The 24595-nt window shown below is 34.8% G+C and overlaps 1 protein-coding gene across 9 annotated transcripts in view; it reads left to right on the forward strand.

Moving 5' to 3' along the window:
- The window catches only part of CNOT2 (CCR4-NOT transcription complex subunit 2), a 194376-nt gene that overhangs the window by 135545 nt on the left and 34236 nt on the right, over positions 1-24595 (forward strand). For 6 of the 9 annotated variants that reach the window (XM_004386440.1, XM_023740822.1, XM_023740823.1 and 3 more), the window contains 2 exons: positions 9582-9704; positions 19275-19341. In XM_004386440.1, the coding sequence (XP_004386497.1) occupies positions 9582-9704; positions 19275-19341 (190 nt within the window). Of the gene's footprint in view, positions 1-9581; positions 9705-19274; positions 19342-24595 lie in introns of those variants that run through there. The other 3 variants (XM_023740827.1, XM_023740828.1, XM_023740829.1) reach the window with 2 other exon arrangements.

Consider the following 24595-nt stretch of genomic DNA (forward strand, 5'->3'; position numbering starts at 1 on the left):
GATATCCAGTTATGCCAGCACCATTTGTTAAAGAGACTGTCTTTTCCCCAATTAACAGACGTTGGGCCTTTGTCAAATATCCAGCTGCTCATAGGTGGATGAATTTATGTCCAGATTCTCAATTCTGTTCCATTGGTCTATGTATTCGTTGTTGTACCAGTACCACGCTGTCTTGACTACCGTGGCAGTATAGTACGTCTAAAATCAGGTAGTGTAAGGCCTCCCACTTTGTTCTTCTTCTCGAGTAGTGCTTTATTTATAACTCTTAACTTCTTACTGCTCATAAAGTCCACCAGTTCTCTTATAGTTGTTCTTTAGTTGATATATGATCATGTACTCTTTTCCTATTCATTGGTACCATTGGAATGATTAGAGTCTTGGCGTTAAGATGATGCACTTTTAGAGCTTATATATTTATGTTTCAAGCCTGGATCTGTAAAGGCATATTGATACAGGAGATTTTAAGATTTTAGAAAACCATAAAATCTGTTCTTCAAGTTGAAATATATACAGCATATTGTTCCTAGATTAAAGTTAAACTGATAAGGGGACTCAAAGATGAAATCTGAATAGAGCATGTAATCTTTATGATGACATTCCTTAGGGAATATGTAGATTTTTGGCAAATATTAAGGAATGGTATACATGACCTTTGGGAATATGATCTGAGTAATCATATTTCCGTAAATTATTTTTGGATTAAGGAAGAGTAATATGTACTCTGTCTCTTTCACTTATGTGTCTATTCCGCCTTTCCTTCAGATATGGGCCAGCGTTTTTTTTGTACCATGCCTCTCAAAAAGAATTTTTGCAACCCTTGGAAAGGAGTCTGCCACAGTATTTACCTACTCTCCAAAACAATGGATGTGGAAATGTTTATATAGAGCCCTAGTTTTCTGCTAAATCACATGTCCAACCAGAATTGTATGTTTTCTGTGCATCCACCTGTTAACTGCTTTTTCAGTATTCATTAAGACTTTTATTGCTCCCTTGTTGGGCATTTTGCATTTCTAAAACCATGAAATGAATTACTTTTATTTATTTCCATGCCCTAGATTCAATCTGATGAATTAGAAATTCTAGACTTTAATTTATCTAAACCTTCATTTTTCTTAGATCCATTCTAAGCAGACTCAGACTATTTGTTATACATTTATCATATTAGAGATACCATATCACAATATTATAGAACTAGGAGGACTTCAAGAATCATGTTTCATATATGAAGATAGATCATTTGTTCTTTTCCTAAAGATTTCCAGGGATTAAGACCCTTGATTTTTGAGAGACTAGAGTATTTTTTATCCTTGTATGATGGCTTTTTCTCCTTTATTTAAACCCATTTTTCAAGAATGGAATACAACTAGGATCATTTATAACAGTTGTGAAGCAGGATAGGTGGCTCAAAATGCTATTACAAAAAATACTGCTACAACAAAAATTCTTTGAGTTACATATATTCTCAGATTGTAACAATATAATTATTGATATACAAATATTCTGGTTCCATAGAATTTGGGCGGTTTCTCAGTGAGATTTGACCTAGCATGTTTTGCCTCTAAAGGGCAATAATAAAAACACCAGCTCATCTTTGGCACATGTTATGGCCCCTTGTTGATGGACTATATCTTGATAAAGACTGATAAGTCTTAATAGCAGTGGTTCTGATTTTTAATAATTAGTTTCTGCTTACTTTGTAGACAAGAGAGAATTTGTGCGTGTACGTTATGAAGTGCTTGCTGATACTGAATATGTAATTGGGAGGGAAAGTAAGAAGTCAGATTCCATTAGGAAAACAGAAAGAAATAATTTTTTTTACCTCCAGCACTGTAATGACCTGCGGTTATCACTGTTTCCTTTATAATGTAATCTGAGGGCAAATTCTGTAGTTAGAAGTGAAAAATTAGTGTCTATAAAGCCCTGAAAAGTTTCAAAACACATTTTTTTACCTTTTGAAATAGTTGATTTTATGATGGAACACTTCTGTCAGCATGTTAGCAGTAAAACTCATCACTATGTTAAGAAGATAGTCCATAAAGCCCATAAGAAAATGTTATTAGGGGTTTCTTTTTGTTTTAACCTACTTTCTAGATGTATCCTACATATTTAGTGCTACAATATCTGCATTAGTAGCATTATAATGAAAGTTGGAGTTTTGTTATAATCATCGTAATTCCTTGAAGAATTAAATTTTGTTCACTATATTTAGAAAGTACTTAAAAAATGTTAGTTCTTTTGGAACACAGAAACAAGAGTGCATTGTTTTTTTAAATTCATTTCTACTTATCTGGAGCCCTCCTTGGATAATAATTACTAATTAATCAGTGTAATAGTCTTTTTCCTTTTAAGCATAATTTTATTCTAAAATTAATGTATCTTACTCTAATATAGATGTGATCAGTCTTGTAGAGACTGACTTTTATCTCACGTACCTATAGTCAGTCCATTCTCATTCTTTTACTAAAGTGATAGTTTGACATACACAAATATTTGATTGTAGTAGCCCTTGCTTACCTACCATTTGTTGTTAGCTGCCGTTGAGTCGGCCCCTGACTCATATTGACCACAGGCACGTGGAATGAAATGCCCTTCCGTTGTGATCCATAGAATTTTTATTGGCTGATTTTCAGAAGTAGATCGCCAGGCCTTTCTTACTAGTCAGTCTTACTCAGGAAGCACCGCTGAAACCTGTTCAGCATCATAGTAACACATAACCCTCACTGACAGAGAGGTGGTGCCTGCACATGAGGTTCCTTGGCTGGAAATTGAACCTGAGTTACCTGCATGGAAGATGAGAATTCTACCACTGAACCCTGGATCCCCTCAAGTCAGTTGCCTTCAAGTCAGTTCTGACTCATGGCGACCCCGTGTGTGTCAGAGTGGAACTGTACTCCACAGGGTTTTCAATGGCTGATTTTTCCGAAGTAGATCGCCAGGCTTTTCCTTGAGGCATCTCTGAGTGAACTTGAACCAGCAACCTTTGGGTTAGCAGCCAAGTATGTTAACCTTTTGCACCACCTAGGGACTCCGTGCTTACCATTGTTCACCACTAAATAAGGCCCTTCTTTTATTTATTTATTTTTTCCTGGCCCTTCTTTTATTTATTTATTTTTTTCCTGATTGCTTCTCCCTTCCTGAAGCTTACAGTTCAGAAGAAGATAGATGTTAAACTATTAGTTGTATGTTTAAGAGTCCGTGTAGTAGTTAAAAATGGGGACTCTGTGGGAGCAGATTGTCTGGGTTCAGATCCTGTCTTTGCCACTTAACACATGGGCAAGTTACCTAACTTCTCCTGTTCTCAGTTTTCTCATTTACAAAATAAGGATAGTACTTCTTCCTACCTAATAGAATTATGAGGGTTCTATATGTAAATGCATTTAAAGTTTTTAGAACATTGCCTGACAAATAGTAAGTGCTCATAAAAGTTATTTACTATTATTATATAATTATAGTTATGATAAAATATTTTCACTGACTATATAAAACAGAGGTCCTAAGTTAGTGTGAAAGTTTCAAAGGAGGAAGAATGAGAGAAAAGTAATTCTAAGTAGAGGAATCAGCATATTCAAAGGACCTGACATGGAAAAGAGCTTGATGTGTTTTTGTAATCGAAGGTATGGCAAGAGTTTAGTGGTGGCAGGAGACCTGTGGAGGTGAAACCATAGAGGTTACACAGGGTCTTTAAGCCTTACTGTTGACTTGGGGAGCTGTTAAAAGAGTTTTAATCGGCAGGGCCATGAAAGTAAATACTTATTTTAAAAAATCACTTTGGCTAAATGTGGGAGAGTAGACTTGAGGGGTGTTAGAGTGGATTAATAAAGACTTGTTTAGAGACTGTTGAAACGCCCTACACTGGGAAGTAACTAGGAAAGACATGGATGATTTCAGTAAATATTTAGAGTTAGTTTGATAAATTTGGGTTTTGATTGTTGAAGATTACAGAGGTTAGGGATGGTATTTTTCACAGATGAAGTGATATTTTTGAGAGATTACCATGTACAGAAACAGCTGCAAATACATAAAATAAGGCTGAGGTATAAGATTTGTGTTGGTTTAAGATAATTACTTAACTAGTTATGTTGAGGTTAAAATCTTAGGAATCTTGCTCTGTATTCCCTAGATAGGGGAAGTTAACAATGAGGTGTTGGGAGCATGAGAGTGACAAGATCAATGTAGTGGTTACTAATATGGTACCATAGTAAATTGTTAGTAGAGGGAGGTCTGACTTAGTGCATCATCTAGAATTTTGTACCTGGTTCCCCTGCCTATACTCCTGCCCTCTTCTTAATCTGGCATTGAAGCCCCTGCCTGTTTCCTTATCACCAGTACCTTCCTTCTAGACACCCTCTGTGACGGCTATATTGAAAGTTTTAGTGTTTCCTGAGCTTTCTCTCACTTCGGAGCATTTGCACATGCTGTCTCTTAAGTCAAAGTTTGCTTTCTGTTTCACCCACCCGCATTTCTCCTTTTTTATATTAAACCCTTTCAGTCGGTTTCCCTCAGCCAAAGTTAGATGTTCACTTATTTATATTCCAAAAGCACTTACACAGATTTTCATATTGTGATTTTTTTGTTTACAGTTTTGTCTCTTAGCTAGACTGTGAGCTTGTTCAAGACTGAGACTGATAACTTCATTAGCACAATTCTTGACACATTTCACATAGTAAGCCCTCAGATCTGTTTGTCGAAAAGTGAAGGGTGACCAGTCAGGAGACTAATAAAACTAGTCCAGGGTTTCAACTAAGATGAGAATAGGAAGAATGGCAAAAACAGACAGATGTGAAAGCCACTGTGAAAGAAGGATAGACCTTGATGGATGTGCAGAACAAAGGAAGAGAAAGTAACTGAGAAGTCAGTTTTAAATACAGCACTTTAAAATAAGCTGCTAGAAGTTTGCGTGAGACGCTAAGACTGGAGATAGATTTAAATCAGCCAACATTTATTTGTTATCAGGAAGGACCACTCTGCCGTGGGATGTATTCATGTTCCCTGGGAACAGGATTCCATGCCTGGCCCAGCATTTGCCAACATCATAGTCAGTAAAAGGAGCCATAGTGGTACAGTGGTTAAGCGCTCGGCTGCTAACCAAAAAGTCAGCAGTTTGAACCCACCAGCCGCTGTGAGTAAGAAAGATGTGGCAGTCTGCTTATGTAAAGATTACAGCCTTGAAGGAGCCCTGGTGGTGCAGTGGTTAAGAGATACAGCTGGTAACCAAAAGGTCAGCAGTTCGAATCCACCAGCCACTCCTTAGAAACCCTATGGGGCAGCTCTGCTCTGTCCTACAGGGTCGCTATGTGTCAGAATCAACTTGACAGCACAGGGTTTTTGTTTTTTTATAACTTTGAAAACCGTATGGGGCAGTTGCACTCTTTCCTATGGAATCACTATGAGTTGGAATTGACTTGATGGTAATGGGCTTTTATAGTCAATAAAAGGTTTCAGAGTACATTTCTCTCCAGAGGCCTTGCTGAAGGAAGTCTATAAAAGATTAAATATCTTCTTCCTGGTCGCACAGTGGTTAAGTTTGCTAACCAGAAAAGGTCGGCAGTTCGAATCCACCAGGCCCTCCTTGGAAACTCGATGAGAGCGGTTCCACTCTGTCCTGTAGGGTCACTATGAGTCAGAATTGACTCCACGGCAAGGGATTTGGTTTTTTTTGTTGTTGTTGTTTCCTTTGAATATGGTCTATTTTTTATTCTTTCCTATTTATCTTTACATTTTTTTAACATATAGAATATAGATACTTATATGTAAATATATATTTATTTTCAAGGTTCATTTATAAAGTGACTTAGTTTTATTTCCCTGACAGTTTAAAAACCTCTGGGCATTTTTGGCCTAGTCTCTTAGTCCTTCTGTTCTCTAATTGCTGTTCATCCCACCTGGATCAGGAGCCACTTTCTCTGTCCTCTCTGAAGTTGTTGGCTAGATTATCTCAAGGTTGGGGCTTCACAAATTATTTTTCTGTGATTATTCTGATATCCTACATTTGGCTTTGAAATTCTTTGTTTAAATGTTTAGAATGTCATACCTTAGGAATTTATAACTAGTCCAAACTAAATAATGAAGGAGAAGTATACTGGGAAAACCCAGCCCACTTAGTGCTTCTATTCTTCTCCCAGATTAATTTTCCTCTCTCTCCTGCTTCATTCTGAGGCTAGCTTTTTTTTTTTTAAATTGGGGTGGGGGATGTCAGGCTGATACATAGAGCGTTAGTATAAGATAACTTGTCTGTTTAAAAAAATATATGCTGCGTAATTCTTGTTAGAATCAAGGGAAAATAAAATGTCTTGGTTAAATGTTTTAGATCTGTGTTCAAAAAAATTTTAAGTAGTATTACTTTTGAGATATACATGTTTCATATTCTTTCTTGCTAAATCTTAATTTCCATCTCTTCTTGTCCCGTATAACATTTGCTATGAATGAGAGCCTAGAGAGGATGGTCAGTTATCAAAGCAGATGTAAGCCCATGATGTGTGCTTGAAAAAAGCTGAAGCATTGTTTCTACCAAAGGTTCAAAGTTAAATTTTATATGTAATGTAAAATGAAGTATGATTTTACTTATTTTAAACGAGTTTTTAAAAATTTTCAATGACCAATTTGACTTAATATGTATAGCATAAGTAGTAACTTCAATAGAGTATTGATTGACATATCATCTTTGAAATTGATACCCTTTCATATGCAACATCCATTCATTAGTGATTTCTGTCAGCTTTCCCTCAGAATAGATCCTTTATCCAACCACTTCTCACCACTTCTCCCACTACCACCATAGTCTGAGTCACTATGATCTCTCATCTAAATTACTGTACCTATTTTACTGTACCTATTTTTATCCTTTCCTATTTTTGTATTTTTTATATGTTATATAGCCTTCTAATCTGTTTCCTTGTTCTGCTTTTGTCCCCTCTAGATAGTACATTCTTCACAGAGTAGCTAGAATCATTTTTTTAAAAAATATATGTTAAAATTATGTCACTCTTCAACTGCTCCCACACCCGCTATTGACTTCACATCTTGCACAGAATAAAATCCAGTCTTTCCTCAGGCCTGTAAGACACTACATGACTTGGCTCTCACCAGTGTCTCTGGCTTCAGTTCCTACCATTCTCCACGTAGCTTATGCTGCTTGAGCCATACCACTGAGGGTCTTTGTGTTCCCTGTGTACTGAGTCTCTTCCTCCAAGGTTTTGCCTAATTGGTTCCCTTACTTCTCTGCTTGTTATTATCTCCCCAGTTATAGCTCTCTGGCTATTTTAAAATGCCCTCCTACTCCATTCCATTATTCTATATGGAATAACGGATAGACCTTTAAAATTAAATAAACCTGGCTTTATGAAAAACTTCCTACATTGTCATTTTCCTGATTTTGACATGGATCAGAGAATTCTTTGTCTCATTCTAGTACCCATCCTTGGACTATGACTTGCATTTGGGGAGAGATTACACTCTTACGTCTCTTCTTTGCTTAAATCATGTAAAAATAATTAGTATTTTCACTGATGTGTAAATGATTTCATTATTTAGTTTCTGTGGTGAAGCACACAAACCAAAGGTGAAGTTGTACATATTTGTTGCGCTCTCTCTCTCTCTCACACACACACACACACACACAAACTGTACAAACTGTGAGTCTTGGGAAAATCTGGTTTGATAGAAGAAGAACATTCTGTGTTTTCCTTTGTCCTCAGGCATTTCATATGCTTAGTTTCACTTTCAAAACTCTAAAACATCTTTGCGAGGTATTAAGCACGAGCCTTTTTTTTCCCTATACAGTTACTTTCAATTTTAGAATTCTTGTTTATAATTGATTTTGATGATAATGTTATAGAAGAATTGTCAAAGAACTTACTTTGTATTCATTTGAGTTGATTTATGTGTGTAAAATCTGATGATAGATGGCTCTAGTAGTCACTTGAAATTTTATTGAATTATGTAAGTTTCATGCCATTTTTCCTCATTTGTTCTTTGTTAGAACTCACTAGTAAAGGGATATAAAGGGAATTAAATATATCCTTAAATTTTGTAAAACAAACTTAAAATATCATATGTAACAAGCCTTAATTTACAGATTGTAAAATGCTTTTTTGCCACTGTTTCTTTTCTGAAATATAACTCATTTTAAAAAAACAAACTTTTTTTTCCTATTAGAGACTACTTTGGGGGTTGGTGAATAGGCATGTAGGATGGTAGCCCCTGAAATTATATTCAGAATTAAAGAATAGCTTTCATAAAATTCACCAGGGAGTCTACTGCGTAAGCAAGATTAAGTTCCTATATTTTACTAAATTAATAGACTATTTAAAAGTATCTTTCTGTATTTCAAACCTACAGAGATTACTAGTCCAAAGATACAAAGCAAAATAATGGTTTAACTGTCCTCAGACTGTTGTTCATATCTAACTTAATAGCTTTTTCTCAGACTTCAACAGGAGGAATAGTTAAATACTTGAGTTTTCTACAAATTTAACAGAATTTAAGATATAAAACATTTAATAGCATGGTGCTTTCAACAAACTTGCATATAATATTTGGCCTTTAAAATCTGCAACATATCTGTTCACCATAGCTGCTGATAAACAGTAATAACTACAGTGTTTCATTTTGAAGTGATATATAAAGGAATTCACTACTTACTTACAGTTGAAGAAAGCATCGTTAGTCATGAGTATACAAGACAGATACAAATGTGAGAGGAAATTTTCCCCAAAATTGTGCCTGAGAAAAACGTTAGTCACCTTGTATTCAAGCCCTTGAAAATCTTTCATATTACAGGTATTTCATTTTACTTTGAATTACACAGTAGTGTTAAGGGGAGGAAGACACATTAACCTTAAATAACCTTAGTCAGTTGCTAGTTTTGAAAACTTTAGAGGTCCTCTTAAAAGAGCTACAAATAAAAGTTACCACAGTAATTCTTTATCTTGATGTGGCCTCAAAATTGCTAGTGTTGGATGTTGTAAAGAGTTAAAAAGCAATAGAGTAAGTAGTGACATTATTGAGATCATATATTTGCACTGGTATCATGAATGAAAGAACTGTCCTACTGTTATGTTGAGTGAGTACTCGTGGCTTGAAATAAAATTTCTAGTATGCTACTATAAACCTATTCAAAAAGTGCCGTGTCTCAGTTGACTTATAGGTGAAGATAATATGCTCTGGAAAACAGATAATTTAAAAAGTAGATCTAGTGATGACAAAGACACTACTATTGAAGATGCCTGTGAAGATTTTGAGTAATTAGTCCCAAACGTAATTTTTTAAAATCTTTGTATTAGAAAGTTATATTTGGGGTTGCCATTTTTCAAGAATAAGTAATATTTAGTTCTTTAAAAGTAAGTGGAACTGTTGCACGAGGTGAGCTTTAAGATTTTTCTCTTACTTTCAAAGCCTGGAAATAAATCTAATGAATGCTGTGTAGTATAGTCAGATTTTATGACATGCCCCATTAGCCCTTAGCTGATCTATTTCTGTATCTTAGCAGTGCTTCCTTCATTTTCAATTGTCCACATAGGAGTAAGGTTAAGCCGGATATTTGCCAAAATATTACACTTGATAAAAGTAATATTTTTGTTTAGGTGACAAACAGCATGTTTGGTGCTTCAAGAAAGAAGTTTGTAGAGGGGGTCGACAGTGACTACCATGATGAAAACATGTACTACAGCCAATCTTCTATGTTTCCACATCGGTCAGAAAAAGATGTAAGTTAATCAGTGACATTGTGTTTACTCAGCAGTGTGTGTCTGTTGTGGGTTTCTGAAAAGCAGCATATGAACTGTAGAGTACTGTCTTAGGCAGAATGACTGTTTTATGTGTAGTGCTAGGCCCTAAGGACATAAAGATGAGGAACTTACATTCTAATGGGCAAGATATAACTACTGTACCTATGATTGTCAAGTTGGGATTTGGTAATACTGAAGGAAGTGCTCAAACATAGAGGGTAAACATGGATCATCAATTTTTTTTTTTCTTTTTTAGTTGGAAAAGTAACTTGTTATTTTTATATTAAAACAAACATAGATACAGGGTATAAAGCATATTTGAACACATTTAAAGATAAGACTTCAATAAAACTTTACCTTGTGTAATCTTCTAGCTATAATCCTAAACTTCAAGTAGAGCACCTCTCCAAGCTATTAGGGATGCTGCAGTAGAAAAGTTATTAAGGAAGTGTATTCAGAATATGAAAACAATATATTATTGAGATGTGAATTAGTGTTTCAGAAGACTAGTAGTTCTGTAGAAGTCCCTGGATGGCACAAATGGTTAAGCACTTGACTACTAGCCAAAAGGTTGGCGGTTTGAACCTACCCAGAGGCACCTGGGAAGACAGGCCTGGCAATCTGCTTCTGAAAGGTCACAGCCATTGAAAACCCTGTGGGGCAGTCCTACTCTGCACGCATTGAGTTGCCACAAGTCACAATCTACTTGACAGCAACTAATAACAACAACAGTAGTTCAGTAATTCCATTAGAAATAAAAGGATTTAGTACAAAGCCACATCACACTTAGTAAATTTATAAAATATTTTAAAATGAATTCAATTGTCACCATTTTCAGACTCTGGTAAGTTACTTTAAATTACACCCTATAGTTTGTAGTCAAGCCAGTTGCATCCTTACGCTTTGTACCTGCCCAACTTCTTTTCGTTTGAAACCTTTGTAAACTTGCTGTTCCAAATTCCCCTAGCTTTGTAAACAGTCTAGCTATTAATCTAATGAGATTCTTACTGATGTTTAAAGCACCTATAAAGTTCTAAGATATGTAACAAATGCCCTTATTTTTCTTTAAAGTTGATATTTAGTAAACCAATTCTTATGCTTTATTTAGAAGTTTACAAATTAGCTTAACCTAGGTTTACTTTTTTTTTGCTATTTAGATGCTCACCTACCCCTCTTTTTTTTAATTTGACATTTATGTCATGTGGCAACAAATTATCAATTGCATTATTAGGGCCGTCTTCCAATTAAGTGTGGTGGCTTTCTTTATAATTAGTGTGTAGTCTAATAGCTGATGGAATCATGTCATTTAATCAATTTGCTTTTATCTTACTGTCCTTCCAGCTATTTAACATAAATTATAATTGAATTATTCTTTATGCATGCTATCTGTTTAAGTGCTGATCTTATAGGTAAAGAATCTGAAATGTCTTCAGCATCACTGCAGAAACTATAAAACAAATCGTGTGTGTGTGTGTGAATGAATGTGTATTGCTGTGATTGTATAGTGACTATTAAGCTCGATGCAAAAGTTGTAGTGCGATATTTTTGATTGATTAAAAAGTATTCTAATTAGGAAGACATGAAACTTTCAAACTGAAATCTGAAAGTATGTGTGGGGAATGAATGACATAGAGATGTAGTCTGTCTTCTGGTAAGCAGACATACTGGCTGAGTGAGGTTTTTTTAAATCAGAATTATTATATACACTCACACATGTACATATATGTATTGCTTATCATTCAAATCTAGTTATTTGTCACAGAAATAACAGAATGATTTGCTCCACAAAACTTTTTTTTTTTTTAATACGTTAAAAAGACAATATGGCATAGGGATTAAGGAATTTGAACTCTAAAGCAATACAGATACATGTTTTCATCTTGGTTTTGCCTATTAGCAACAACTTCTCTAAGCCTTAGATTCTTCCTCTGTAAAATGGGTATACTAGCTACTGCATCAGTTGCTACTGCTGCTCCTGAAACTTTTTTCTTATTATAAAATAACACAAGGGAATTATACAAACTTTAGAAAATTTAGATGGGCGGAGAAGAAAAATTACCCATAATCTTACCAGTCGGTGATAACTTATTCCTAAAACTTTGATTCTATAGTTAAAATATTTCATGTATATATGTTAATATTTAAATTCTCTAGGACATTTTGACATATTTTCCTTCAAAAAGTTTGTGCCAATTTTACTCTCATCAGCCGTCCCCATACCATCGATAACGCCAGCTATTACCTTTAAGTCCTTGCCAAGAGATAAAAAAAGCTTAATTGTTTTAATGTACATACATTAAAACATCACTAATTTTACACACACACACACAGACACACAGACACACACACACACACAGTGATATGTTTTTTCCGTATATTTATTGGCCATTTGTATTTCTTCCTTTATGGATTACCTGTTTTTATGCCACCTTGTGTTTCTCTTTTTGAGATAGTAAGTCTTGTTTTTGAATTAGTAACTTCTTGTCATTTGTTAGAAATATTTTCTGTTTTTTCACTTTAAATTTAGTTTATGGTTATCTGTGATATACAAATATTTATAATTTATACTGAATGTGATCTGGTAGTCTTTTTTTTTTTTTTTGGTGGTTTCTGTTTTTGAGATCATGCTTAGTAGAAAGACCTTTCCCAACTACAGGATATTTAACTATTTTACCTCTGTTTTCTTCTAGTACTTTTATGTTTCATTCTTCACATGTAATTTGCATCCATTAGAAATGTATTGTGGTTTAAGGTGTGAATTGTATGGTACCAGATTTTTTTTTCCCCTATGAGGTTATCCAGTTGCCCCAACATCACTTATAAGTTAGACCAGGGGACAGAAAATTTTTCCATAAAGGGCCAGATAGTGAATATTTTAGGCATTGTAGGTCAAGGGGCAAAATAAAGGATATTATGTAGATATTCATATAATCAGTGAAAATGTTAAAAGCATTCTTAGTTTACTCACTTTATGAAAACAGGCAGTGTGTTGACTTTGATCTGCAGGCTCTGTGTTGTTTGACTACCCTTGAGTTAGATGATTCATTCTTGGCTAATATCTCCCTTAATATATACTAATGTCTGATGTATTCTTGAGCCTGTTTCTAAACTGTTTTGTTGTTTATCATCCTGATTTTATGTCAGAACTACAACGTTTTAAATTACTGTAGCTTTATAGACCATTTTAACATCCTAGGTAAAAGTCTTCCCCATAATTCTTTATAAAAATGTTTTTGACTATTGCACATTTATAGCAGTATTGACATATTGACTCTTCAGAAGGATATCTTTTTTTTTCTTATTCTTTATGCCTTTTAATAAGTAGAGTTTACAGTTGACATTTTCATTGCGTTTTTCTGACTGATTTTTACTGATACGTAGGATAGTTTGTGGGTGTATTTATAATCAACTACCTTGTGAACCAAACCTGTTGTTGTCAAGTCGATTCCGACTTACAGCAACCCTGTAGGACAGAGTAGAACTGTCCCATAGGGTTTCCAGGGAGCAGCTGATGTATTCAAACTGCAGACCTTTTGGTTAGCAGCCAAGCTCTTAACACTGCACCAACAGCAGTTTGAATCCACCAGCCAGTCCTTGGAAACCCTGTGGGGCAGGTCTACTCTGTCTATACGATCGCTGTGAGTCGGAATTGACTCAACCGCAGTGGGTTTTTACCTTTTGAAACATGTATTAGTTCTTGATTGAAAATGTGGGCTCTGGAAATCCTATTATCTGAGTTCATATCCCAGCTGTAAGATTTACTTGTCCTTCAGTAAGTTAGTCTGTGTGTCTTAGTTCTTCTCATTTGTAAACTAGGAATAGTAATACAGTAAAGCCTGTGAAAGCCAGAACCTGTGTAAGGCGGAAATCTGTCAGGGTAGGAAAACACAAATATTTTTCCACTAATAGAGAACATAGAAAAGTGGTAAGATTGCAACTTGTCAAAGGTGGAAAACTTACGAGACCTGGAAAAACAAGGGAGTCCCGTTAAATTCTGGCTCTCAAGGGTTTCACTGTATGTGACTCATGGGTGGTTGTAACAATTGAGTATTTGTGTGTAAAGATTGAGTATTTGTGTGTAAAACTTTTAGAAGAACAGATAGTAAATGTTTAGAGTTAAATGTAAATAAATCAGAATATAAAGAAATTGAATTAAATGTTAAATCTTTTGATAGGAACTTTCTAAAACCTCTTAAACTTGTTTGTATACATATAATCTCCAAACTCAGTGCTTAAAGCCTAGATATAAAAACCCAAAAACCTACTGCCATCGGATTGATTCTAACTCGTAGTACCCTATAGGACAGAGTAGAACTGCCCCATAGGGTTTACTAGACTGTAATGTTTACGGGAACAGACCGCCACATCTGCTGCTGGAGCGGCTGGTGGGTTCGAATCACTGACCTTTCAGTTAGCAGTTGAGTGCATAACCACTGTGCCATTAGGGCTTCTTCTAAGTATAAAAGAGAATTATGCAATGATATATCTATAAAATATATCAAATTTTGATGTATCTCTAAAAATAATTATAAAATGTTTAATAATAATCATTAAAACAGTGAGAAAATACTATTTCATTCCTATGAAATTGCAAGGATTTTTTTTAGTGAAAGAGAATAGCTGGTATTGAAGTGACTCCTGTGGGAATGTAATTAGTAAGGCTTTGTAGAAAACAGTTTAGCAATATATATTAAAAGCCTTTAAAATGTGAACATTCCTTAAATCAGTCATACGCTGTTCTGTAAATTTGTACTTTGGGTCTAACCTAAAAGTCTGATAATGTAGTATAAAAATGTTCATTACTGTACTTTTTAAAAGTAAAAAAAAATGTTAATCTTAAGTGTTCAATACTAAGGAATTAATTATAATGAATATTTCTGCATATATTATAACACTATTTTTTAATGTTCCTTTTGAAAACTTAAGAATATTTTAATCAAATTACTTGAAATACCTAGTAAACTCATAGTTTGTTAGTTATCTGATTCATAAACTACCAGATCCTGTGACTTAATTGACTTGTATTTTTCTGCCTGCCCCTTTTCTCTTTTGATGTTTTTAATGTATATATTATTTTCCTGTAGTCTTCTTTTTGTGCCTGTTTGCTAGATTTCATTCTGATTTCATTTTTTAATCATGTATTTTTAATTTTGAAATATTCTTCAAATTTATGTATGTGTGTGTATGCAGATGTGCAGATAAACAAACATGCTTTCTTCCTTTCTCTTTGTCTCTCTTTTTGTAGATATGATACAGTCAAAAATCATATTTACTTTTTATATCTTTTCCTGGAATAATAAGTAATGCTAGGAATTATATCATGACCTTACCTTTAAGTATATTGTACAATGAATTTTTAAAGAACATTTTAAAATTTAAATATTTTATTTTTTAATAGCTTTTGTGGTCAGAAATTTTTATTTAACAAAATTTTGTTACATTTTAAAGCCATTTATTCTTACGTAGGAAATAATTTCTTGACCAAACTGCTTTAAATGTTTCTTAAAATAGATTTTGTGATTAAGTACATTCATTGGAGGGAATGATTGTGAGAGGTGATCACTACTAGGAAGCATGAGGGAGATAGAAGACTTAATTAACACTTCCGTAGTTATGGAGAGTTGGCAGGAGCCAGTTTTGGTTACTGTTAAGTTTTTCAAATGTACATTTTTCTTTAAAACAAAAATATTTAGACACCTTTTTTTTGTGGGGGGAGGTTATTGATTTTAGAATTATATCTAGTAGCAGTGGAAGTAATTTTAAAAATACAGTTGTTTCTGACTTGTTGATTTTCTTAACTTTCCGTATATTAAAGTATTAGGAGGTGCTTCGGAGCCCTGGTGACGCAGTGGTTAAGAGCTCAGCTGCCTGAATTCACCAGCCACTCCTTGGAAACCCTATGGGGCAGTTCTACTCCGTCCTATAGGATTGCTATGAGTCAGAATCGACTCGACGGCAACGGGTTTGGTTTGTGGTTTGGTTTTGGTGGGTCAGGGAAATAAGTGGAATCACACTACTAATTTCTGTAGTTGGCTTCCTGGTTCAGAATCAACTCAACAGCAGTGGGTTTGGTTTTGGCATTTTTGTTTGACCGCAGTGTGTGTTATAGATTTCTTGAATGATGAGGAAAATAAATAATTGTTGGTTTTAGACTGAAAACGCAGTAACCTAGTTGTTGGTCTCAGCATTCTACTGTTTGTGTGACATTTAATTTTTTTTTTTTTTTTAAACCATGTTTTGCCTCTAAGAACTTGAGTTCTACTCCTTATTTTTCCTGGAATTTGTGAAGATAAACACCTTTCTTTAGTTCCTTTGGCCAAAAGTTATATAAATTTAGAGTATTATTTAATAAATTCCTCAGAGGCTAAATCCCCCTCTGATTGCCTGCTGTTAGTGAATTCTTGCATGCAGAAGATTAGATTATTAGCAGCTACTGCTACTACCATTTATTGAGCACCTACTGTGTGCCATATCTTATCTCATTTAATCTTCACTCAACTGTCTGAGGTAGGTAGTGTTATTTCCATCTTACAGGAAGGAAACTGAGGCTCTGTCTGTGGTCCCATAGGTAAGTTGCAGAACCAGAATTTAGTTTAAATTTTTTCCGACTCCAAAGCTAGGTTCTTTCTTCTTAAGCTGCATAATGTACTGTGGTGTATTTCTGGACCCAAAGTTCTGTATTTTTCTAAGAAATTCACTTTTTTATTAACTTTCAGCATTTAAAAAATTTAGATTTTCTCTTATATGTTAACTATAGCCATTACTCTGCCAGTGTACATTTCTTATGCATTTTCTTTGCCCTTGTGAATGGCATTTTTGTCCCAGTTACATTCCTTTGTGTGTTAAATCTATTTTTAGCAATCATTTAGTTCATGAGCCATGTCTTCAGGGTATATCATAGGGATAGATTTTATATGAAATCATATGTTTGCATTTTTGGCATTTTGAGGCAATCACTTAACATCTGTCTGTATAGCTAATTGATCAATGCTTATTTCACATGGATGTTTTGAAGGCTATAAACTCTTCAATTTAACATTGAACTACTTTTTTATGTTCCTCTAAAACTGTTCACTAACCTTTTTCATGTAGTGGCATATATAGAAAATTATAATATTTATATATCACACTGTGATCACTTCACTGCTCTTGGTCCAAGTATTTTGCCAGGGGAGCAATACCCGCTCTATCTTCATACAGTGCTTCCCTCCCATACTTACTTCCTCAGTACTGAGAGGGTTGATGACTTGGCATGTCTATAACTTCTTTGTGAATGTATGACCTTTATAGGAAAGTAGACTAAGATGTCTGTTCTTTGGAGTTAAGTATTCAGTAAATATATACGTTTCTGGGAAAAGTAAAGTTTTAAGTGATCCATTCTAAAATGCTTGCATTATGGATCATTGAAAGTCATGTACTCATATTGGCCAACGTTTTATATTTGAAGCATTTAGAAACAACTATACTGTTACTCTCATTTATGGTTTATAATGATAATGGAAGATTCTTAAACATTTTATATAAACCTTTCACTTTTTATCACCAACTAAAGCCTCATTATATATCTCCTTTGAAATTGTTCTTGCAATTTGGAAATGAACCTGTAATGTGTTTATGAAGTAGTTACAGTTATGTGGTAATGGTAATGACTATAGTACCTAATAGAAGGACTTGATCAGGCATAAAATGCTTACTAATTTGATCCATTGGATTGTATTTGATAAAGAGTATATAGTTTGAATGCTTGTTTAATTGTCTAGATTATATACCCCCTGAATTTGAAAAGGAATATTTACAAGATTTGATACTTTTTATAGAAAATACTTTACTGTGTTATAAAATACTTCTGTGTTTAGAGTAACTCAGACCTACCTCAGGAGCGTCTGATGTGCATCAATAGTTAAAAACTACTGTTTTATTAAAAATTTAGTCTGCTTCAGAATAATTAAAACAACTTAGAATTTTGACATGAAAATGGCATGAATGTGTGTTGTGAGACGTTCACTGTTTTAATGTTTCTCTTTCTTGCTTTTCCCAAAGTAGTCAATGTCAGCATGATTCTCCTTCATTGGAAACCACGGAATGACCTGTTATAGTTCCCTATCTGGTGATTTCCCACACCCACGGAACCCCCTTGCCTTATGCCCCAGCCGGTTAAACTGGACACCAAATACTGTTGCTTCTGTCACAAAATGCCTCTCCTTTCTAGTCCCGCTTCTGCTGTTTTAGTTCAGTATCTCACCTTTTCCATCCATTTCTGCTTTTGGAATTATCTTCCCAAAGCCCAGTTTGTGTTACTTCCTTGCTTGAAAATTATGTTTTTTCTCTTCTTTGCCATAGTTGGTAGCCATTTCTGTATAACATTCAAGAAGACCCTTTACAGTCTTGCCCCAACATTCTCTTTTATTTATCCCCTAATATGCGTAGGGGTGAGCCCTATTCCCTTTGCCCAGTTACCCTATTATCCAGACCACTGTTTTGTATTTTATTTCCTAATCATGTCATTAACTTCTCTTATACTTACATTCACTGCATATTCTCAGCCTGGAAGAAGCTTCATTTGTATCCACATCAGTGTCACCACTCTATGAAGTGTTCCTAATACCTCATCCTTGTTCAGGATTATCTTTCTCCAGTGATGCTTTATACTTCCTTTAGAGCATCTACCGTACTGTGTCTGTGGTTATAATTAGTTATATAATTCCTTTGCTTCCCCCACTATATTATAAGCCTCTTGATGACATCCTTCATGTTTTATTTAAGGGTTTTTTCATGGTTTTCTAATATAGACAGGGAATACACATATGTACACACATATACATTTTGATTTACTCAGCTTAAGTATCTACTTTATAGCTCAGTGCTAATCTCTATGAGGAAAATATAACATTGAATATAACATGTTTCATGAATATAACATGCCTTCAAAGACTTTATATTCTACTAGGAAAAAGAAGACATGCAAAAAATTTAAAGGCATTATGCAACAAATATTATGAAATTCACATCAACAGTGTACTTTATATGACATGTCTATATATTTTTCTAAGTGTTTTTAACCTGTGTTTTGCTATTTGTATCATCTCCCCATTTATTATGTAGTTGTATGTTGGATAGGTTTTTCTACCTATTTGATACACGTCGATTATTTGTGTATAATAATCAGGAAATATTCTTATAAAGTACACAATTTTTTTTATTTAAGTACTTTTCAACTTTAGTAAGCTGAATTTAGAATTTAGCTTAATATTATTTACAAATCAAGTAATTTCACTTAAAAATTTATAGACTTTGAGATAGTCTTCATGTTTTTGTTAACCTAGTGTTTTTTTTTTAAGTGAAATAATAGTGCTGCTACAGTTTTCATTTAGTGTAACTTTAAAAACCTTTATAGTAATTAAAAATTAAGAAACAGGAATTTATTATGTAATAAAGTGAAAAATGTGGATTTGAATCTCACACGTTGTAGTATGATGTACAGATGGTAACGTACTAATACAATGCTGTGTGTACTTTCTTTATGCTCTAATATAATTAATTTGTTTCTAGATGCTGGCATCACCATCTACATCAGGTCAGCTGTCTCAGTTTGGGGCAAGTTTATACGGGCAACAAAGTAAGAATTTTATGTTTATTCTGGTATACTTTATTTAAAGAGAAAAATACATAACTATCAAAGAAAAAACAACCAGTGCTTCCTATGTGGGTTTATTCTAGGGTTTAAAAGAAAACATTTAATTTTCAGAGTTTCCTTATTTCGTTTATATAGCAAAATGTCATTATTTCAGACCTTAACTAAACCAAATTTGCTATTATTGAATATAGGATAGTTTGATATCTATTTCTACATCTTTTGTATTTTTGATGTTCCTTTGTAGTATTTTTGAGGATGCATTTCCTAATAAATTAAAAGTAGATATGCTCTATGTTTTCAGTTAGAGGAAGTTAAAGGTTTTTGATAGGTTGGTTGGTTAGGTTGTTTGTGTTTTGGGACAATTTATGAATGTAAGACCATTGCTTAGCAACAGTTTGTGAAATATTCTCTTTGTTTTAGCAAGTAGTTCTTTTGCTTTAGCTCAGTCTAGGTATAGAATCTAGATTTTTTTTTGACTCACAGTCAATGCTTTTTCCATTACACAAGGTTCTTTTTAAGTATTGTAATACTTTTAAAGTACTTAGCCCAGTGCCTGGCGCATAGTAAGCTCTCAATAAATTTTAGCTATTATTATTACATAAAATTTTTATAAAACTCTAAATTATTAAAAAAGATTTTTTAAAATTAATTTTCCTAATTGTTATATATTAATAAGGTTTTATCATCTCTGATAATGTCATGTATGTGGGAAAGGAGTAAAAATGTTGTTAAGTTCCCATCAAAGATTATAGAATAACGGAATAACTGGAAGAGACAATCTGATAGTTGACAGTTTTAACCAGCTTCAAATAAAAATTAGTTATTTTACTTGGAACTCTTTTCTAGTTTAATAAAAGCAAAAATTTGATAGGTATCAGAATAGTTTGTCATACCACTTTATCCTTCAAGTTGATTTTGAAGTTTAGTATGGGAAAGAAACTAATTTTACAGATAAGCAAAGTTACCTTGTACTTTTTTCTATCTTTTGTGACTTTCCTCTTGTGCATGGAACACAGTTTTGTTAATACAGATTTAGTAAATAAAATTTACTAATTGCTTGTTAATATTAGCAATTTTCCTTTGGTTAAGCAGAAAAAACAAGTATTTTTTAAAATTTTATTACATTTAAAAAAGTGTTTCTTCTTTATCCTCAAATGTTCATTTTAGTTATGGAAGGCATATTATCAGCTAGTAGTTTGTCCCATGTAGCCTGTGTTCTAGCATGGACTTCCACCTTTCTAACCTGTAACTGTGAAAATTGTAATTGGGTTAAGATGCAAAATGTATTAGATTCGAAGTAAAGTTACGTCATTTGAATGATAGACACTTAATGACTTGTGCAACTCATTATGCTGGTTCTTAAAGATATAATAAGGAAGCCCTGGGGACATAGTGGTTAAGAGCTAAGGCTGCTAACCAAAAGGTCAGCAGTTCAAATCCACCAGGCGTTCTTGGAAACCCTATGGGGCAGTTCTACTCTGTCTGATAGAGTCACTATGAGTTGAAATTGACTCAACTGCATCAGGTTTTGATTTTTTAAAGATATAAAAGGATTAATAAAGTAGCAAGTTATTTTCATTAGAAAAAGTATTTTTAAGGCACTTATTAATTCAGAAAAGTCCATATATGACAAAAGTATTTCCTTTTGGAGCTCAGTATATGAAATGGCTGTATAGGAGTCTCTGGGTAGCACAAGCAGTTAAATGCTCAACCGCTAACTGAAGGATTGGCAATTTGAACCCATCCAGAGGCACCTTGGAAGACGGCCCTGGCGGTCTGCTTCTGAAAGGTCACAGCCTTCAAAATCGTACAGAGCACAGTTCTACTCTGCACACACAGAGTCACCATGAGTTGGAAATAACTCAGCAGCAACTAACACCAACAGCATTTCTATAGCATTGGTGAAGCAACATTCTGAACATTGGACCTAAGACTGTAATGTTTCGAGTCAGAGAACAATTATTCATTTCCAGAGTATAGCTCTAGAAACTGCAACTAATGAAAAAAGACAGAGCCTGGATTGCTGGGCTTTTTCTGGTAGGATAAGCTAGTAGAAGTCATTTAGCTAGTAACCTGAACAAACAGCTTGTCAGAGAGGACACAAGCTATAATGTGGGGCTTTAAGGTCAAAGTTTCAATAGCTTAGGCAAGTCAGAATGATAAAACTTGAAGGACTGACTTTAAGGAAGGATGGGGAGATAGAAGGAATAGGTAAGTTTGAGTAGATTATAGGTGTTATTCTTATGACAGGTTACCTTTATCTAGGATTGTGTTTGGGCATTGAGATTGAAATAACAAAGTTCTTTTTTCCTCCCAAATGCATTGAGTACCACCATTTAACTCTTACTCAAATTCAGATTGGCAAAATTCAGTAGGAATTTATTCCATCAAAATGTGAAGTCTGCTACCTGTTGTGTGTTCTTGATGGTTGGAAATAGTTAGAGGTGGAGGAGATGGGGAAGGAAGAGTGCCCTCTCCAAAACTCAGTCTCCGCTGAGATTAAACAAGGCAGGTAATGGATATAGAACTCCTACATTTTTTTTCTGATTTGGGTGGAAATGATTGTGCAGTGCGCTAGGGTACCCAGAAAATGCTAGACTAGAGATTTCAGTGACCTCAGTTTCTAGTACAGTATGATTGTATCTAAATGCATAAGTAACTTCTCATCTAGGAGTTTATGTGAATACTGTTCATCAGATGATAGAAGCCAGTGACTGTGACCTTATATTCAAGTTGCATGATATTCTCTATCTTCTTTGAGTGTCTGCATAATATTTTAGGCACACCTTATAAGTTTAAAGACCTCTGGGTTCCCAAAGCTGCCTACTAGATTGGGATGAACGGGGAACCAGGGATTAATTTCTCCTGGATATTCAAACCATTGAAGTTGAGTGGTGGTATAGGTGGAGTAAGGAGCCCTCGTGGTGTAGTGGCTAAGTGCTTGGCTGCTAACCAAAAGGTTGGCAGTTTGAACCCACTAACCACACCATGGGCGAAAGATGTGGCAGTCTGCTTCTGTAAAGATTACAGCGTTGGAAACCCTATGGGACAGTTCTACTCTGTCCTGTTGGGTCGCTATGAGTCAGAACTGACTCGATGGCAACGGGTTTGGTTTTTTGTTTTTTTATAATTTGAGTGACTTTTTCTTATTTACTAACAGGATTTAGAGCCTCGGAGGATAAGAAAACTACTGTTTATTGAGTGCTTCCTATATACTTACAGGCTCACAGGTTAGCTAGCTGTCTGGATGATTTCATTATACACATTTGCATCTAAATTCTCATAGGACCTAGGCCTCTAGCTTGGAAAGGAAATAAAGCTCCTTGTTGGTATCTGGACTTCTGGCTTTGAGAGCAGTGGCATAGTCTCATGCTTCCAATAGCCATCCCTTTTGCTTTGAAAACAACCTACGTCAAGGCTGGAGTCCCAGGGTGGTGCAAATGATAAACGTGCTCAGCTGCTAACTGAAAAGGTTGGAGTTGCGAGTCCACCTACAGGCACCTTGGAAGAAAGTTCTGGCGATCTAATTCTGAAAAATCAGCCATTGAAAACCCTATTGAGCACAGTCTACTCTGACACTCATGGGATCTCCGTGAGTTGGAATACTCAACAGCAACTGGTTTTATGCAAAGGCTACTTGCTTTGTGGGGAGTTAGAGCATAGGTAGGGTGGGGGTGCTGCTGTTGACAGTGTAGATAGGTGAGTGGCAAATTTTGGTAGCTTCAGGAAATCACGGGGCCATTTAACAGACACTTGAATTAGTAGCTATATACCAGATGCTCTAGAGGTTCTTGCTTTCAAAGAGCACATGGTATGTTTGGAGAAGACAAGACATTATATGTAATATATTAAATAATGGCCTACAATGCCTAATACATAGGTTAAAAGGTATCATGTATCGAGTGGTATGGACATAACTTTTAGGGTTTTGGGAGAAAAACACAGTCTTCGTAGTACCAAAATAAATAAACCAAACCTGTTACCGTCCAGTCAGTTCCGACTCAAAGCGATCCTGTAGGACAGAGTAGAACTGCCCCATAGGGTTTCCATGGCTGTAAATCTTTCCGGAGGCAGACTGCCACATCTTTCTCGTGGAGAGCAGCTGGTAGGTTTGAACCGCCGACCTTTCGGTTAGCAGCCAAGTGCTTAACCACTGCACCACCAGAATTCGTAGTATTATAGGACAGCTTCAAAAAAGGAGATAGGAATTTAACAGTTACTTATTAAGTACCTGCTGTATATACTGTGCCATGCTAGATACTGCAGATGTATGATAGAAGAGATGTTTGTGCTATCTCTGTACTGTGTACTTGCTTGAGCAGCTGTACGCATCTTTTATTTATTACACGTCTTCATTGTCTTTGTAGCCTCAGTGCCCTGCAAATGGCATGTACTCATTAAATGTTTGAATGCGTGATAAGCAAGACACAGTCCTTTATATAATCTAGTAGGGAAATATAACAAATACACAAATTATTTTAGTACAGAAGAAGTGTAGGAAGTGCAGAGTTTTCTGGATATTTTGTAAATGGGAGTAATCACATTTCTTGGAGAATAATTAGAAAAGAATTCACAGATGAGGTCATGTTTGAGATTGGCCTTAAAGAGATAGATTTGGGAGTTGGTCTAGTTTGTCAAGACGGGAGAAGCGTATTAGGCTGTTACTTGGTTTCAGCCTAGAAGCACAGTCTTGACGTTTTGGAGGGATATATCTCAAGATGTTTGCCACTTTCAGTACGCAAGAACACTTGATATAGTATAAAGCTTTCCCCTATAAAGCATCTTTTTTCTGGTGAAAACTGTTGCTTCATCAGACTACTTCATTTTACATTCACCTTTAGGACCACTATTTGCTGTCTCTGGATAGGCATGTTTCACAAAAACAAAGTAAAGCAAAAAAATAATATTTGAGTATTTAGTATGTGTCAGATGCTATTTTAAGTACATTATATGAATTAACTCATTTAATCTTCATAACAGTCTTATGCGTTATTATCTTTGTGCATTATTATTATCCTTATTGCATTAGTATTATCCTTATTGCATAAATGAAGAAATGACCCAGACAAGTTCAGGAACTTGCCCAAGGTTATATAGGTGGTAAGTCGTAGAGCCAGGATTACATTTCTTTTACTGATTCCAGACCCACTCTACCCTCAAGTCTGAGTTAGTGGTCCCTTCTGTGTGCACCCAAGCTATATATACTGCATGTAAATGCCTCAGTCATAGCATATAT

Source organism: Trichechus manatus, unplaced genomic scaffold (genome assembly GCF_000243295.1).
Source record: "Trichechus manatus latirostris isolate Lorelei unplaced genomic scaffold, TriManLat1.0 scaffold00164, whole genome shotgun sequence".
NCBI classification, from domain to species: Eukaryota; Metazoa; Chordata; class Mammalia; order Sirenia; family Trichechidae; genus Trichechus; species Trichechus manatus.